At 45.0% G+C, this 14,573-nt stretch overlaps 1 protein-coding gene across 1 annotated transcript in view; it reads left to right on the forward strand.

The window, feature by feature from the left end:
* Positions 1-3,411: 3,411 nt before the first annotated feature.
* TMIE (transmembrane inner ear) overlaps positions 3,412-14,573 on the forward strand; it is a 34,635-nt gene continuing 23,473 nt past the window's right edge. Inside the window, exon 1 of the mRNA XM_049798881.1 lies at positions 3,412-3,535. Within this exon, the coding sequence (XP_049654838.1) occupies positions 3,437-3,535 (99 nt within the window). The 5' untranslated portion in view covers positions 3,412-3,436. The remainder of the gene's footprint in view (positions 3,536-14,573) is intronic.

The following is a 14,573-nucleotide window of genomic DNA, read 5'->3' on the forward strand; positions in this document are numbered from 1 at the left end:
TCATTCAGGAACATGCATTCTGCATGGCAAAGCGTTATTTCTTTCTAAACGCTGTGACCCGGCACGGTGCCTATCGCCACGGCTTCAAGGTGCTCTGAAGCACGTGGAGGAAGGGAAGCAGCGTGTACCCAGCAGAACGAGCAGCGTAACAGAGCTGTGACATGCACGAAAGTCACCCACAGGTCCAGTCTCAGATTTCCGTCAACAGTGCCTGTAAACAGGTTTACGATATGCAAGTGGGCACGAGCACATGTGGGGGACAACTTCTCCCTTCAGGGGCCTTCTCACAAAAGACGTTTGCATTAGAAATCTCTGTCAAAATATCCCAGCTACTTGGCAGATATCGATATCAATAAAGTCAGAATAAAGGAAGGAGACTCACTTCCCTGCTCTCTTCTTGCATGCTGGGTGCATTTCCAGGGAGACCAGACCTTGAGTCCCCCACGGCTCTTCATCCATTTGCCCATCATTCCAAACACAGGCAGATAGCAAAGAAGCTCCAGAGTGGGGGAGAAGATGAGACAGGCAAAAGCCACATCCCTTTTCAGTAGTTTGACCCACGGGGCTCTTGCTGCCGCGCTTGAGTTGAAGACGGCGATGTTCTCCCAAACGGCATTGTCATGCTTTTGTGTAGCAACAACGCCAGCGCCGCAGTGATTGGCGAGATGGCGTGTTTAGCAAGAGCCACATTTCGTTTATTTCCCAAGAGGATGCAAAAGGCACAAGCTATAAATAGGAGGCTGACAAGTTTAACAGCGCCTGTGGTTTCACTAAGAGATTGGTGGTCATCCACTAATCGGTGAGTACATAACAGCATGTGCGATGTGGGCTATGAGTAACCTTAGCCGGTGAGGGGTCATTGCTGGTAGGGCTGTATATGGGAAAAGACAACAATTTCCCTTCTCTCTGCAAAGCCCACTTCCTCACTGCTGATAAATTCAGAAGTTTTGCAATGCTTTTTTTTCCTCTCTACAAAATATCCAGCTCAAGGGGTCAGGTCACCAAATTACAAGTAGATGCTTGCATATAAAGAGTCAGTTTGTTCTCCTTGCCATTAAAAAAACCCAGACAAACAGACAAACAAAAAAAAAAAACCTGAAACCTCAAAGGAATAGAAGGCCAACATGAAATCTTATAATTTAAAATCCCAGCAGGAGATTCTGCGCTGACCCACTCCAGGTATTTTCAAATTGTCCCAAGGAAAGAAGCTGAAATGAAGTTATGAAGTGCTGAAAGGTCTGGAGTCTGCAGAAATCTACATTTTTTTCCCCTGAAAACTAAAAGAAGCACTCTGCTTCAGTGTCCCATATATAGAATAAGAAATCTGGAGGTTGGGAAAAAAACCCATCAGGTTTATTTGTGCTATTTTTGCATAGCTCTTGGCACAAATGTTTTCCAGCAGTGGTTTGATGCCACAGCAGGCCTGGTTCATGAGCACAGGGAGAGGAGATAAGTCTCCATCAGCTGCAGGAAAGTCACAGTCTAACTCGCTCAGTGCATGAAAAAACCAAAACCCACACCTCTTGAGAAACCAGAAATAAAAGGATGGGAGCAGAGCTGAACTCCCAGCTCATGGGCAAGGCACTAATAATAAACTGCACTCTGGAAATAGCAACCCAGAGGCTTAGGGAGCTTATATTGCGTTTCACCCAGAGCGCAGCAGGTGCGTTTCCACAAGCTCCTCTTAAGCAGACTAGTACTAGTGCTTAGACAATGTTTTCTAAAAGGAAGCACTCCCATAAGCTTCCCATACCCAATGGTGGTTTTTTTAAAAAATGAAATGCACAGAACCTCAGTATCTCCCCTACCTTTATCCCTTGGCAAAATTCAGCTGGCTTAAAACAACAGCAAAATTTTAGAAGTCCAGAGGAGGGAAGGTAGGGCGGAGGGAGGAGGAGAAGGGCAAGCAAAGTATCATGTCCAAAAGCCTCATTTCCTTAAGAAATCAAGCTGGAAAACATTTAAACCAGCTTGGTGAACCACTGCGTAGGGTCTCAGAGCCCCAGACTGGCTTTTCATCTGGGAAAGGAGGACCAAGCTGCACCATTTCTGAGGCAGATGCATAATTCCCTGCCTCGATGCTGCCACCGTCTGTTGTCTGCTGACGAGACCTCATAACACAACATCCCGCGTTCCCTTTCCACAGCACCTAATTCTTATACGGATTTGCCAAGCGCATGGTTTCCCAGCATCTCACGCGTGGGAACACGGCGGCGAACAGTCCCCGTGGAAGTCTGCAGCGAGCACAGACGCAGTGGAGAACCGAACGGCTGCTGCTCCTCTGGAACAATGCGCCTGTTGGCATCATTCCACCCTCCTCTAATCTTCACGATCTAATCAGTAATGCAAACCTTAAAGCTGGCCTGCCTATTTGAGCTTGTAAAATATTAATTTGCTATGGAGCTATTTTTCCTGAAATTGTGCTTAGTTCTCCAAAAGTGCTAGAACACGGTAGCAGGAGTGACTAAATCCTCCTGGATCTTGTTGCTTGTTTTCTTGCCTGAAATCCCAGGCTTCCCCCAGGAAAGAATACTACAAGAAGTTATGAGTATGGGAGAATATAGTAAACCTGGTTCATCCAGTCACTCTCCTCCTGATCCTCTTTTTCACTTTGTGGATAAAGGTTTTGTTTGCTCCTTGGTGAAAGAACAGTCCAGATTCGAGTCCCATGGCTCCTCAAACCCCCCAAGCTCTGCTCTCCCTGCCCACCTGATTCAGACAATTTTCTGGAGCCCCTCAAGCAGAGCTGAGCTGGAGATGCCGGCCCTGCAGTTTTAGCTTCTACAACCTGCTATGCGCGTGCTTTTCCCAGTTGCCTTCAGCTCCCTTTAGCGATCAAGTCCGGGTGAAGTTGCTGACTGTAGCAACACGGCCACAAGATCTTTCAGGGATGAAAGACGCTTTTAAAACCCCAAGATGTCAAATACTCACCTCTAGTAACACTGGACTCTGCTAGGATAGGGTAGCTATGATGCTGATGATGCATCAGCTTGGCTTACAGCCCTTTTTCATTAGGGGAAGAGAATTCTCTCAACAGGCCAGGAGAAAAACAAGAGCAAGAGAGCTGGAATCAGTCAGGCAGCTGTAAGGAGAAAAAAAAAAAAAAAAAAAAAGGATCTTAATGAGTGAATCGCCTTCCTCTGGGGGAGCGGCAAGAGCTCGGAGCACTACTTTGCTCCCCGTGTCCCCCCTTCACGAAGGCCGGCTTGAGGAGCAGCAGAGCACTCTGTAAGCGACACCAGTCTAATTAATTAATGACTCCCCGGCGTCAGCTCTGTGGCTGCTGGTTTAGAAAGGAAGGCAGTAAAGAAGGGCCAGGGCGGCACGCGACCGCTTCTGGTAAATGCTGAACGCTGCTGCGAGCTGGCTGGGTTATTCATAACCTCCCCTGGTTTGGGCTACAGAGCAGAAGTCGGAGATATACTGGGAAGAGAAGATGGCGTGGGATTCACCCCTGCAGCATCCTCTTTCCTGGGCGAGGTCTTCCTCCCTCTTCTTGTCCTGCTCGAGAGCTGCCATGGCACAGTTAATCGAGGTAAGGAGCAACTTGCTTTACAGACTGGGGGTTCGGGGATGTCCAGAAATGTGGGGGTTTTTTTCCATGCGTGTTGCCCAGGGAGGACAGGTAGGGCAGACAGCTGGGAATTTAAGGTGGCTCCAAGGAGTTAGAGTCTTCTTTGGGAGATGCTCGTTGCTTTCTACAGGCCCAGCACTAGAAAGAAGGTGCTTTTAAAATGCCGGTAGCTGCTGCGGAGGACCGCCAGCACTTAAGGGCTGCTTTAATCCCCAAAGAGGGTTTGACACAGCGCAAAGGGCCAAAGTCACAGCACAGTGTTTTCTAGCCCAGTACTGCATGTCCAACAAGTGCCCCACATCAGAGGCTCAGGGAAAGAGGAGAAGGACCAGGCATGACCTGGGTGATCCTGTCCCTGGACATACCTGCCCAAGTTTAAACATTTGGGCTGTGTTTTTCTTCTTCTGCCTTCCCTTGTTTCCTCTAGTTCAGCACAAACATTAATTTTTGAAGTGATGTTCCTCACCCACAGCTCAGTTGCAGAGCTTTCCCCTGAAGATGGGGATGCGCTCCCATGGTCCCAGCTCCCCAAAGCAAGGCTGGGATGAACCAGGAGGGAAGAGCAGCGTCACAACCCAGGAATACGCCCCGGCAGCGGTTATAACTTATTGCCAGCAGTTTCAAAAGCGAGAGTCCTAACTGCAAGAACAGCCCCCCCAGAATTACAGCTGCCAAAAATTTTGCATCCCAGCCACTTTCAAGCCCTTCATCGCTTTTCCCAAGGCCTGAACCATGTTAGATGCAGCCGCTGCATTGGTCCGGGGTCGGAGCACCAGTGCTGCAGTGCTGACGAGCGGCATGTTCTCGCAGCAGAAATTGCTTTGCTCAGATTTCTGGGTTTAGCTAAACTGCTCGAAAATGCATCCGTGCAGGCATAGAACGTGTTAAGGGCTCTGATGGGCTAGCATAAGAAAAGATTTTTTTTTTTTCAACGTTTTAAAACTTGGCATCCCTGGCTGCCCTGCCCCTCACCTGGCCTCGCACCAAGTCAGGTCCGATCTCCGCAGCCTTTGGTCTGCAAATTTTAGCAGTTCGTCACCAACACGTCAGAGGCAATGACAACCGTGCTGAGTTCATATCCCCACCCCATGGTCCATCTTCTGCCCCGACGCTCTGGCCATCTCATTTTAAAGTTACTTAATTCAGGATTTTCAAATGGGTCTACTAAACCATCCTATTTGACCATGATATACCATTCCCAGCAAGGCAAACAGGAACCTAAAACTCCTTTACAAACTCATACACACCGTGCTGTGGACATTTTTCACATTTTTTCCAAGCTCTTCAGCCCACAGCAGCTCTCAAGGTGACAAGCGAGGCAGAACTTTCTCTTACAGTGCACATTTCACAAAGCACGCTTCGCCGAACCCAGGGCGACGTGCAGACACAGCATCCGCCCCGCCAGGAAGATGTTCCCTTTCATCATGTTTCACAGACACACACTTTACAGGAATTGTCCTCATGCCAAAGCAAAACAAAGATAAATGGCAAAACTACAAAAATTGTTATAAACCAGGTGTAATTTTATGGTCTGCTTTACTTATACCAGACTTTCTTGAAAACTCGTCTACTTCTTATAGCACGTCAGAGGGAGCAAATCTCATCTGGAAACACAAGCTGCACACCAGGTTAACTACGAGGTATCCAAAAATGAGATTAGATGAACAGTCAGTTTCTGTATTTCTAAAAGCAGATGAATTACAGGCTGCTCCAAAGCTCTGCAAGGGCTTTTTACTTCAAATAATTATACAATGTAGTTATCCTGAATAATTAATTTATGCTAAGCCAGCCCACCTAAGCAAATAGAAAGAAGGTCAAAGGGACTGGACATTTGAGCATTTCAGTGAGCTCAAAAAAAGAACCACAAAAAAACAAAAAACAATCTGAAAAACCCACCACACAGCAAGGAGAAGTAAAGAAACAAGAAGATGCTTCTGTTTAATGGTGTTTGAGTGTTTCCAAATGTGCAGATTCATGTGCGCTTTCCACTTGGGAGCAAAGAGGCAATAAAAGCCTCTGAATATTGAATCTAATTGCATTGACAAAAAGCTTTCCTCTTTCATAGGACTTTTGGAAGAATTCCAAAGTCCCTCAGGTTGAAAATTATCTGTTCAAGGATTAGCAAGCTACCCTGGCACAGGGTAAATTTGGAATTAGCCCCAAGGGCTGCCCTGGACGCTGCCCCGTCCAGTGTGCCAGGAGCCCTCCCATAAGGTGCATTGCAGAGGGACCTTCTGCAGTTCACCCAGAGCTGTGGACTCTTCCTCACGAGTCCCTTGCCCAAGTTCAGTTGTAGTTTGTACAGGTTTGTGAAGATACGCACCCACATAGCTCTGCCTCGGCACCCCTCAGTCCCTCCCTATCCCAACCTTTAAAACGCATTCACATGCCCAAACATTAGCAGGTGCTAGATAAACACCTAGCAGAATGGCAAAAAGGCTTTTTTGCAGCATGCCACCAATGCCCTAGCACCAAGAAGACTGAAGAACAAGAGAGCACGGCTTTAGCTTTTTTTTTCCCCTTTGCACAGGACTGCTCAGGCAATGCATTCAGCTCCCATAAGATAATACCCATTACACGAAATGCATATAGCACTGGCCTGTTCCTGAGCTTTCCACTTTCCCCATCATTTCTCCAAGAGCCCCAGCTAGGATAAAGTATGTATTCTTGGAAAAGCTACAACACGGACTTGAAGGTAGGGAAGAAAAAAAAAACATTGATCTTTTTTACTAGTTATGAATAACTTCAGTGGAGCAAAGGCAGGTCCTGATGGAGTAGGGTAAGAAGATCACTGCAAGGTAAATCGAAGGCCAATTTAAAGAAAAGGAGTTAATTAAAGGCTTTCAGATGTTTTCCAAGACCTTCTGCTTCCAAACCGCCATAGAGACAAATGATGTATTTGATACACAGGGTGTTAAGTGAAGTTCAGTTTATACTACGCTTAGCTGTATATTGTTGGGCACAAGGGACAGTAACCCTCATTTGCAGCTTCCAAGTGAATGCGACGGATGTGACGCTATATGCAATAATCTAAATATACTCATGTGTGCTTGTAGTTTAAATGAAGGCAGGTAAAATTACTGAGTAGTTGTGGACTCCTGAGGTTGATTTCCTATGTGGGTGCATAGATTTAGCTGATAATAAAAACAATAAACAAGAAAATAATAGGTCAGAACTACATACACAAGCAACACACATGAAGATTTGAGAGTTAAGCGTTAGCTTTAAGAATGGCATCTTTAAGGAAGATACCAGTATTTTGGGCCAGCTGGATTCAAAATATTATAGAAAATTATAAAAGCCATTTTCTGGAAAATTCTGTCATGGCCTGTCTGAGGAGACAGGCTGAAGAGAGAGGGACGGAGACTATACAGGGTACAAAGTCACTGGACCCTCCCAGACCCAAGCCCACATAAACATTAAGGAAAAACTTAGACAGGGTCTCAGATCATTTTCATCATTTGCGGAGAGATTACTTCTGTAACTAAATCTATTGTCTCTGCCAATAAAAAACTATCCTAAATGCTACAGCTATGCTAAAGAGGCTGTTGTGTGACTGCTGCTATTCTCACATGAAGAGAGGCCTCAGGGTTCAATCTGAAACTGTTGTTCATGGGACCATGAACTGGTCCAGCTATGAAAAAAATGAGGTTCCCATTGGGAACTAGGGAGGCTGGAGCTCTGGGACCACGAGACGGGTCACTTTTGCCAGCCCAGGAGCAGCCCTGGAACAAGCAAGCCTCACAACCAGGGCAACAGCTATATCTACATCATAATTTAACATTAATTACTAGATTTATCAGCTGCTACACTTGAATTCAGTCATTATGATCCATCTTTTCTTTCTAAATACATAATCCTATTATATTGGCCCTTGACCTGTGAAGCCACAGATCAATTATCATTACTGTATTTTCAGCGTTACATCTGGACTCTGCCAGGGTTTCCCCACCACTGCAGAGGATTTTGATGAACTCTCTAGATAAGTTTTGCCTGCGTGGAGGTCCGTTCTCAGATTGTCCATCTCCTCCTTGTTACTTGGAAGGAGGGGAAGGGAGAGAGTGCACATGGGTGTTTATTTAAAGCTCAGTCCCCCCCGAACCATCTGTGGCCTTTAGATATGTGTAATCAAATGCAATTAGGAATAAACATTGTTAGTTTTTCAAAGCCCAGCCATGCTGCAGGCAAAGCAGAAACATCAATCAAGCCCAATTAGAAGGGGCAGTTTAAAAAAAAAAAAAGGCCATGAAAAGGGGTGCCTTTTACAATTTTTCCTCTTTGCTGCTTAATGAAGTGAATGAAACTCCTGCCTCCAGCAGCTATCTCCTTTTCCACTGGGGATGATACCTCTGCTTCCCCCACCATCACCACTAACAGTTTCTGCCTGAAATGAATCAGAAACAAAGCAATCATGCTTTTTTTTTTTTTTTTTTTTTTTTAGTTACAAGAACCAGTGTCAAGCTGTTCTGACCTAAAAATGCAACTTACCTGGAAATGATTTAATGTTTGGTTTAGTAGATGTTTTACAGCCCTGAGTGTCCAATGTCAGCTGAGATCCAGCTCCTTATGGAGTAGTTTTCCCTCCTCCCAGCCCTTGCTGGGCATTTGGAGAAGCTGCAAAGGTGATGCCTGCACACAACGCAGAGATCCTTTCTTCAGTGCAACTCTGAGACACACGGGGATGGGGGAGACACGCCTGGGCTCCACCAAACCTGGGGACATGCCATCCAGCAGCGCTTGGGGGCCAAGGCTTTGGCACAGTCCAGTCTTCACTGAAAGCAGATGTTGTGCCTCCACACCTAGGAGTACCTGCCATAGTGGGTAATAAATCAGAAGAGAGGCCAGGGTACCATGAACGTAGTCCAGCCTTGGCTCCTACTTTAGATTCCCCCCAAAAAAACCAGCCCTACAGGGTCTGAGAAATTGGTCATCCAAAGCACGGGGCAGTAATGGGCCACCAGCCTCTGTTCCAGCTCCTGCCAGGGAGCCACTTGGTCCCTAGGACACCCCCAAAATCCCCTTGTCTCTCTTCCCTGCTCCTAGTCCCAGAGATCAAGCAAAGAACTGGATGTCAAGGGCAGGATTTACCCACTTTAAATTGGGCATCTAGAAACTGGACACCCAAATCTGAGCCAGTCACTGTAGGCTCCACTAATAATCACTGAAGAGAAATAATCATTTATTCATCAGATCTAGATACGTTTCCTCAATGGGATGAATAGCCCTATATAAGTGCCACTTTCTCTCAGACATAAATAACCCTAGAAGAACTAGCTTAGGCTTAACTACTTGTACCACACATTTTTAAGCACCTAAGCAGGGGTAAATGCATTCTCTTTAGAGGGAGAGATTTACCCTGAATGTTAAGACACAAAAATATGCATCTACAGTATCAGCATCAACAAGCGATCTGGGTGCCTCAGCTTCTGTGGGAGATGTAGTCAATGCAGTTAGAGGCTAAGGAGTTATTCCACTGTCCTGCAAGAGACGCCCCAATCAACAGTCCATCTTTGGTCTCAATATTCATTATTGGTATTGGCTAGGAGTTGTTTTCACTTTCCTAAACATAGAAGTCTAATCTTATTTAAGGCGCTGTGCTGTACTCTGCCTGTTTTCCAGCTGCTGCTCCAGAGAGTGCAGGTCTTCCATAAATGTTACATGGAATATTGACCAAGATCTACATCATTGTCCCCTTTACATTTAAGTTTAAGCTACTAAACTAAGCCATAAGTTTCTCTTTTCTATAACATTATATACTCTTTCAGCTCAGAGCCTCATTGTTATTCCTTTCTGCTCAATACTGCTTCCTCCTGGAGCCCCAGCTTTTTCATATTCCTACAGGCACTGCCCAGACAACTAAGTGGTAGCAACATTGTAGTAAGGCCAACCTCGGATGTGTTTGCATCATTTTCTTTGATATATTCTCATCTGCTTGCCTTCAAGAGGCTTTCCCTGTTGAATTAGTACCTGAGTGTTGCTAATGCTGCTTCTTGCTCGCATTTTCTGTATTCCTAACAGCTTTCTTCATCTGAAGATGACACCTCTGAAGCCTGACGTCTTTTGCAGAAGTCTTCTTTGCTGCCTCCAGTCTTCTGGAGTCTTTTGTTTAGTGCAACCGCTTTGCATAGATAAAGCAATGCTGTTAGACGTTATGCCACACGTAAGCTCTTCATCCATCTCTCCCATCTTACACTTCTGGACCACACTGGTGGCCAAGGGCACAAGTTCACCCTTGATGGAATGGTTTTGTTTGGGGTTTCTTCCCCTCAGGGCTGCATAAGAATCACCTTGTCCCAGTTTCATCTCTGCTGGGTTTAACCTCCTTACATCTTTTCCTTTTGTCCCTGATACAATCATTCCGTTATCTTGACATTTATTCCCATGCACAAAGCAACAGCTCCAAATCTTGACATTTATTGCCAAGCACTAATCAGCCATTCCAGTTTCTTGAAGCTACTAAGAATTACTTTCATTAAGATGTCTTTTTGCCCAGTGTACGTGTCATCTCCAAAAGCTCCGAGGACTAGATGTGAGCCAGTGTTGCATCTTTCAACCCACCTAAGAGCTTGGACACCTTGTCTGGCCAGCATGTGTAGCAATGCAAACCTAGACATCTGCTACCGAGACCCAGCGCACGTGCACAGGCAGTTGCCATAGATCAGCTTGTATGTGATAATTTGCTAAGCTGTAGTAGCTTGACCATTACACCACAGTAATTTCACTGCATACATCAGCCCTAGCATTCAACACTCACTCTAAGAATAAGAAGAAAAGTTACAGTGAGTAAACCAATGTACCTACGTGAATGGTCATGGCTCTGCAGCAATCTTGCTTCATGCTTTTTCCTTTTGCACTTTTGTCTTAAGTATGCAATATATTTTGCTACTTTAGGTACTGGTTGACATCAAGAGCATTTGCGAAACCAAGAGAAGCAGCAGAGTTCTTTAAACTTGTAGTTTCTTCCCTCCAATGCAAGTTCAGCCTTGTTTAAGCTTATGCTGTTCCTCATCCACAACTTCCTCCAGCGTTGTCCTTAAACTGGTACCAAGTGCTCCAGTCACTAGCTTGCTTGCTACTGACGGTAAGCACGTGCTTCTACAATCATCCAGAGTCTCAGGCTGTCCTCCTATCGAAGCACACAATTGCTGAGGCACCCGATATAGCAGCACGTCCCTTACCTTTCTGCCTGTTCACATCTTCCCCATCTTTTTACTAGTCCAAGAGTTTGTTCATCATTCCTTCATGACTTAGACCGGAGAACATTTAAACATCAAAATAATGCCTGCTATGTGTTCCATCTCTGTGAAGGTTTCTACATAAATTGTGCAGCAGTTATAGGAGGATCCTGCAATCCATTCCAGAGCTATTGATCCATGCTGTGACCTTAAGACTATTTTTTAATTGCCCATCTCAGCTACTCTACTCTGTACTGGGAATATTACTTCTGTTGAACAAGGATGACGCATCAAGTGTTTTGAGATCCCCAGAGCAGAGAGACTAATACTGGAAGGTTCAGCGGGAAAAGTAGTAAGGATCTCTGGTCCCAGAGCTCTATGTGTGCTGTAGAAAATGGGTACCATCACTTCCAAGCTGTGGAGCTGAAAGTGGGTTCTTGTTCCCTCACCTTCAGATCTGCAATTTGCATTCATTTTTAGTTTATTTAATTCTGGATTCTCTGAGGACACGATATCTGTGATTATTGCTGATTGATTATCGACTGTAAAGTAAAACAACCTGCTGAAGATCATCAGGTTCTGGTGCATGAGTTACCCCATGGCTGGTCATGAGACAGGGAACCAGGTTACCCAACCCACAAGGGATTGCTCTCCACAGCTGTAGACAGGGAATATACCCACAACCATGCGTCTCTTCATGAGACCCTCATGAGAAAACACACTTCTTGGATGTAGAGTAATGCTACAGCCTCTCTCTCTTGTCTTGGGACTCTTTGTAGCAGAGCACCACTCACACCGACTCTTCCACCATAGTCAAGAAAGCGTGGAGCATTGTGCTGCTGTGTGCAACACGGGCCTGCAAGTGCCGCAGCGAGGCAGATGGAAGGAAGGACCATTGGCAACGTGCAAGGCTTAGCTGAGCAGGGAGTACGTGCATGATAACCTCCAGAGCTGCAGCTCCTCTCCCTGTATTATCGCTGGGTCCTTTGGGGACTTGCTCCTAAGATAGTCTAGAGCAACAGCTACGGTCAACCTCAAACCTACAGCCATCTACAAAGCTAACCCTTCATCTCTGCTCCCGTCTGGTATAACCTTGGCACATCTAACACCAACCGTGTCCTGGTTTGTCTCTTTACCTTCTTGATGTGCACTTAGGACTTACCCAGGTATGCAAAGTTCCAGCAGAAGCCCCACAATCTCCATTTCTTACCAGTTTTCCTCTTTATATCTGGCTCCCTTTCCCAGTTGCCCATCAGAGACAAGTCTGGAAGACAAGACCCACCCTTTGGAGAGCTGAGCTTCAAAAAATGGCAAAATCATGCCAAATTACTGCAAATGAAGTGCCTCCCGTGAATCAGATTAAGACTACCCTTGAGGTTAACTCCAGGATCAGTAGTAAGGAAGGAAAGCTGAATCCAAGGCAGGAAGTAACCTCAGATCTCTGGGATCAGCACTTCTAATTAGACAAAATTTTCTGAACCTAAATCGGTGCCCTGATCCCTCCCCAGGGCTGCTGTGTACCGCAGCTTCTTCAATTTCTTTTCTTTCTTGCTGGCTGCTTTGTAAAGAGTAGAAAGAACTCCTACAGTTGAAAATGGAGATCTTTCAGTGTCAAGTATCACAAATTCCTACCCCTTTGATTGTCCCAGGGGCCTCTACACAAGACCCCGCCACGCTTGCCAGACTTTCTTTCTCCCTTAGTTCACCTGTAGCAGTTCTGGGGTTGGAGCACTGGATGGCCCATGGCTAGTCCCTGCACCACGGGAGAAGGGTGGCTGTCACAAATCGCAATGATGCGTGGCCGGGTGGTGCTGAGTAGCCAAGGCAGCTTGGAAGAGACCAGCTCAGACAACAATCCTCTTCACCACAGATGGGTTCTGAATAGGATGCCCCTGGGAGACAAAGCACTCCAGACACGGCGGGAAGCATCCTTCATTAGGAAGGGACTAAAATATGGTTTGTATTGCACAAATAGACAAGTAATTGGAGAGCAGCTCCAGCTACAATTCACTCTGTGGTATCCATTACAGCTGTGTTTTAACAGCATTTTCATGGGCTGAGAAGGGAAGGGCACTGCAGGGAATCAGTTGTGCCTGTCTGGGAGATTTCTTTTATTTTATTTTTTAGAAATGAAGTGTTTTCAGCTTCTATCAAAAAGCTATTGCCAATTCAGATCAGGTCCTACATTCAGATATAAGGCAATGAAGGTGTTTTGCTAACAACCCTTCTGAAAGGTCAGTAGCAGGTTTGGACTATGATTTGCTGCATCATGACACATCATAATGTGAAGTTCATTAGCAGTGAGCAGTTGTTGACCTCCGATTTCCTAAGCCATAAGCCAAGAGAAGAAATGCTGCTTGTTGGTACGTGTGACCCTACCATATCATCCCTGCACTGGGACCACAGGAGTTGAAACACGTTCAACCCAATTTCAGAGATGGGCAACTGAGGCACACAAGAACTAAGGACTGGATCTGCAATGAGACTTACGTACCTTGTTTGTCCAACATTTAGCTCCTATGGAGGCCATCAGGTCCTTGTCCCATTTCTATCTGAATGGTCACCCATAGATGTTGAGGATCTACTCAATCTGTGGAGCTGAGGTTGCAGTTCACCTCATCTGAAGTACTAACCAAATCACCACTAAATCACATAAGGAAACCTCACATCATCTTCACAAGATAAGGCTCTTGTGATTATAATTCATTTTTTTTTTCCACCTGTTTCCCTCTTTCACTTAATTTTTAGAGCTTTTTCAGGAGCTGGAAACTAGAGTGCTGTTTGTGTTGCATCACACACACTCCCCTCTTTACCCAAATCCCTTCTCTTTTTGTAGACATGCAGGACATTTTCACATCTTTTCTGACCCTTGATACAGTACAAGCCACAGAATTTAATTCAAAGACCTCCTTGTTAGCCTGAATAACTTAACTGATTAAGGTGTGCTTTTCTGAATGACAACCAGGCTTAACACAACATCTACAAGACCATTTAAGAGCAGGTTTCTTTAGTCAAACTTGTCATTAGTGACTCAAAATCTGGAAGCAAGGTGGCTTAGAAAAGGTACTATTTACAAATGAAGAAAAATACCAGAACTTTCTCCGTTATGTTTTTACATTTAATTTTAATTCATTACTAATTCATTCAAGACTTCTGTTTAATGGAGAATACCACTAAAAAAATTTACTTCGCCAAAACTATTACAAATTGAAAGAAAAAGTACACTTACAGCTAGGGAAAGCCCATTTAATTGTAAAAATAAAGATATTTTTAAGGAACGGAGGCATTTGGTATCATGTGTCCTACTTAAATTATTTTCTAGATCACAATATACAAAAATATGTATATATGCATGAAAGTACAAAAGGAACCTGCAGGCTACAACATAAGAAGAAATGAAACAGCACCACCTTGCCACTAGGCAGTCTCATGGTTTATTCATCTTAAGGGAGGGGAAAAAAAAGTGAGAGAAACCAGGACCTTCTTCTTGGACTCAGAGCACAACTGGATTATCTCTACACATTTAATGTGTTCTCAAGTAATGCAAGGGCTCTCAGCAAATACAGGTCGCCTAAATTCTTCATTGCAAACAACTGTTCATTACTGTTATTTATATATATATAAAAAAAGCAACAGGATCCCTGCTCTAAGCTTTAATCTCGACTCCTTGATGCTATGTTGCTTAATCTCCCTATGGTATATTGTCCTTTCAGCTATGAATCTCTCATACTGCTGGAGCTGTGAGAATCAGAGCTCTGCTACAGACCTGGAGCCTCTGGCCCAGAATGACTTGTTTTGAGCCATTTTTCCTTGCATTTCAGGAA

This window comes from Accipiter gentilis, chromosome 4 (assembly GCF_929443795.1).
Source record: "Accipiter gentilis chromosome 4, bAccGen1.1, whole genome shotgun sequence".
NCBI lineage: Eukaryota > Metazoa > Chordata > Aves > Accipitriformes > Accipitridae > Astur > Astur gentilis.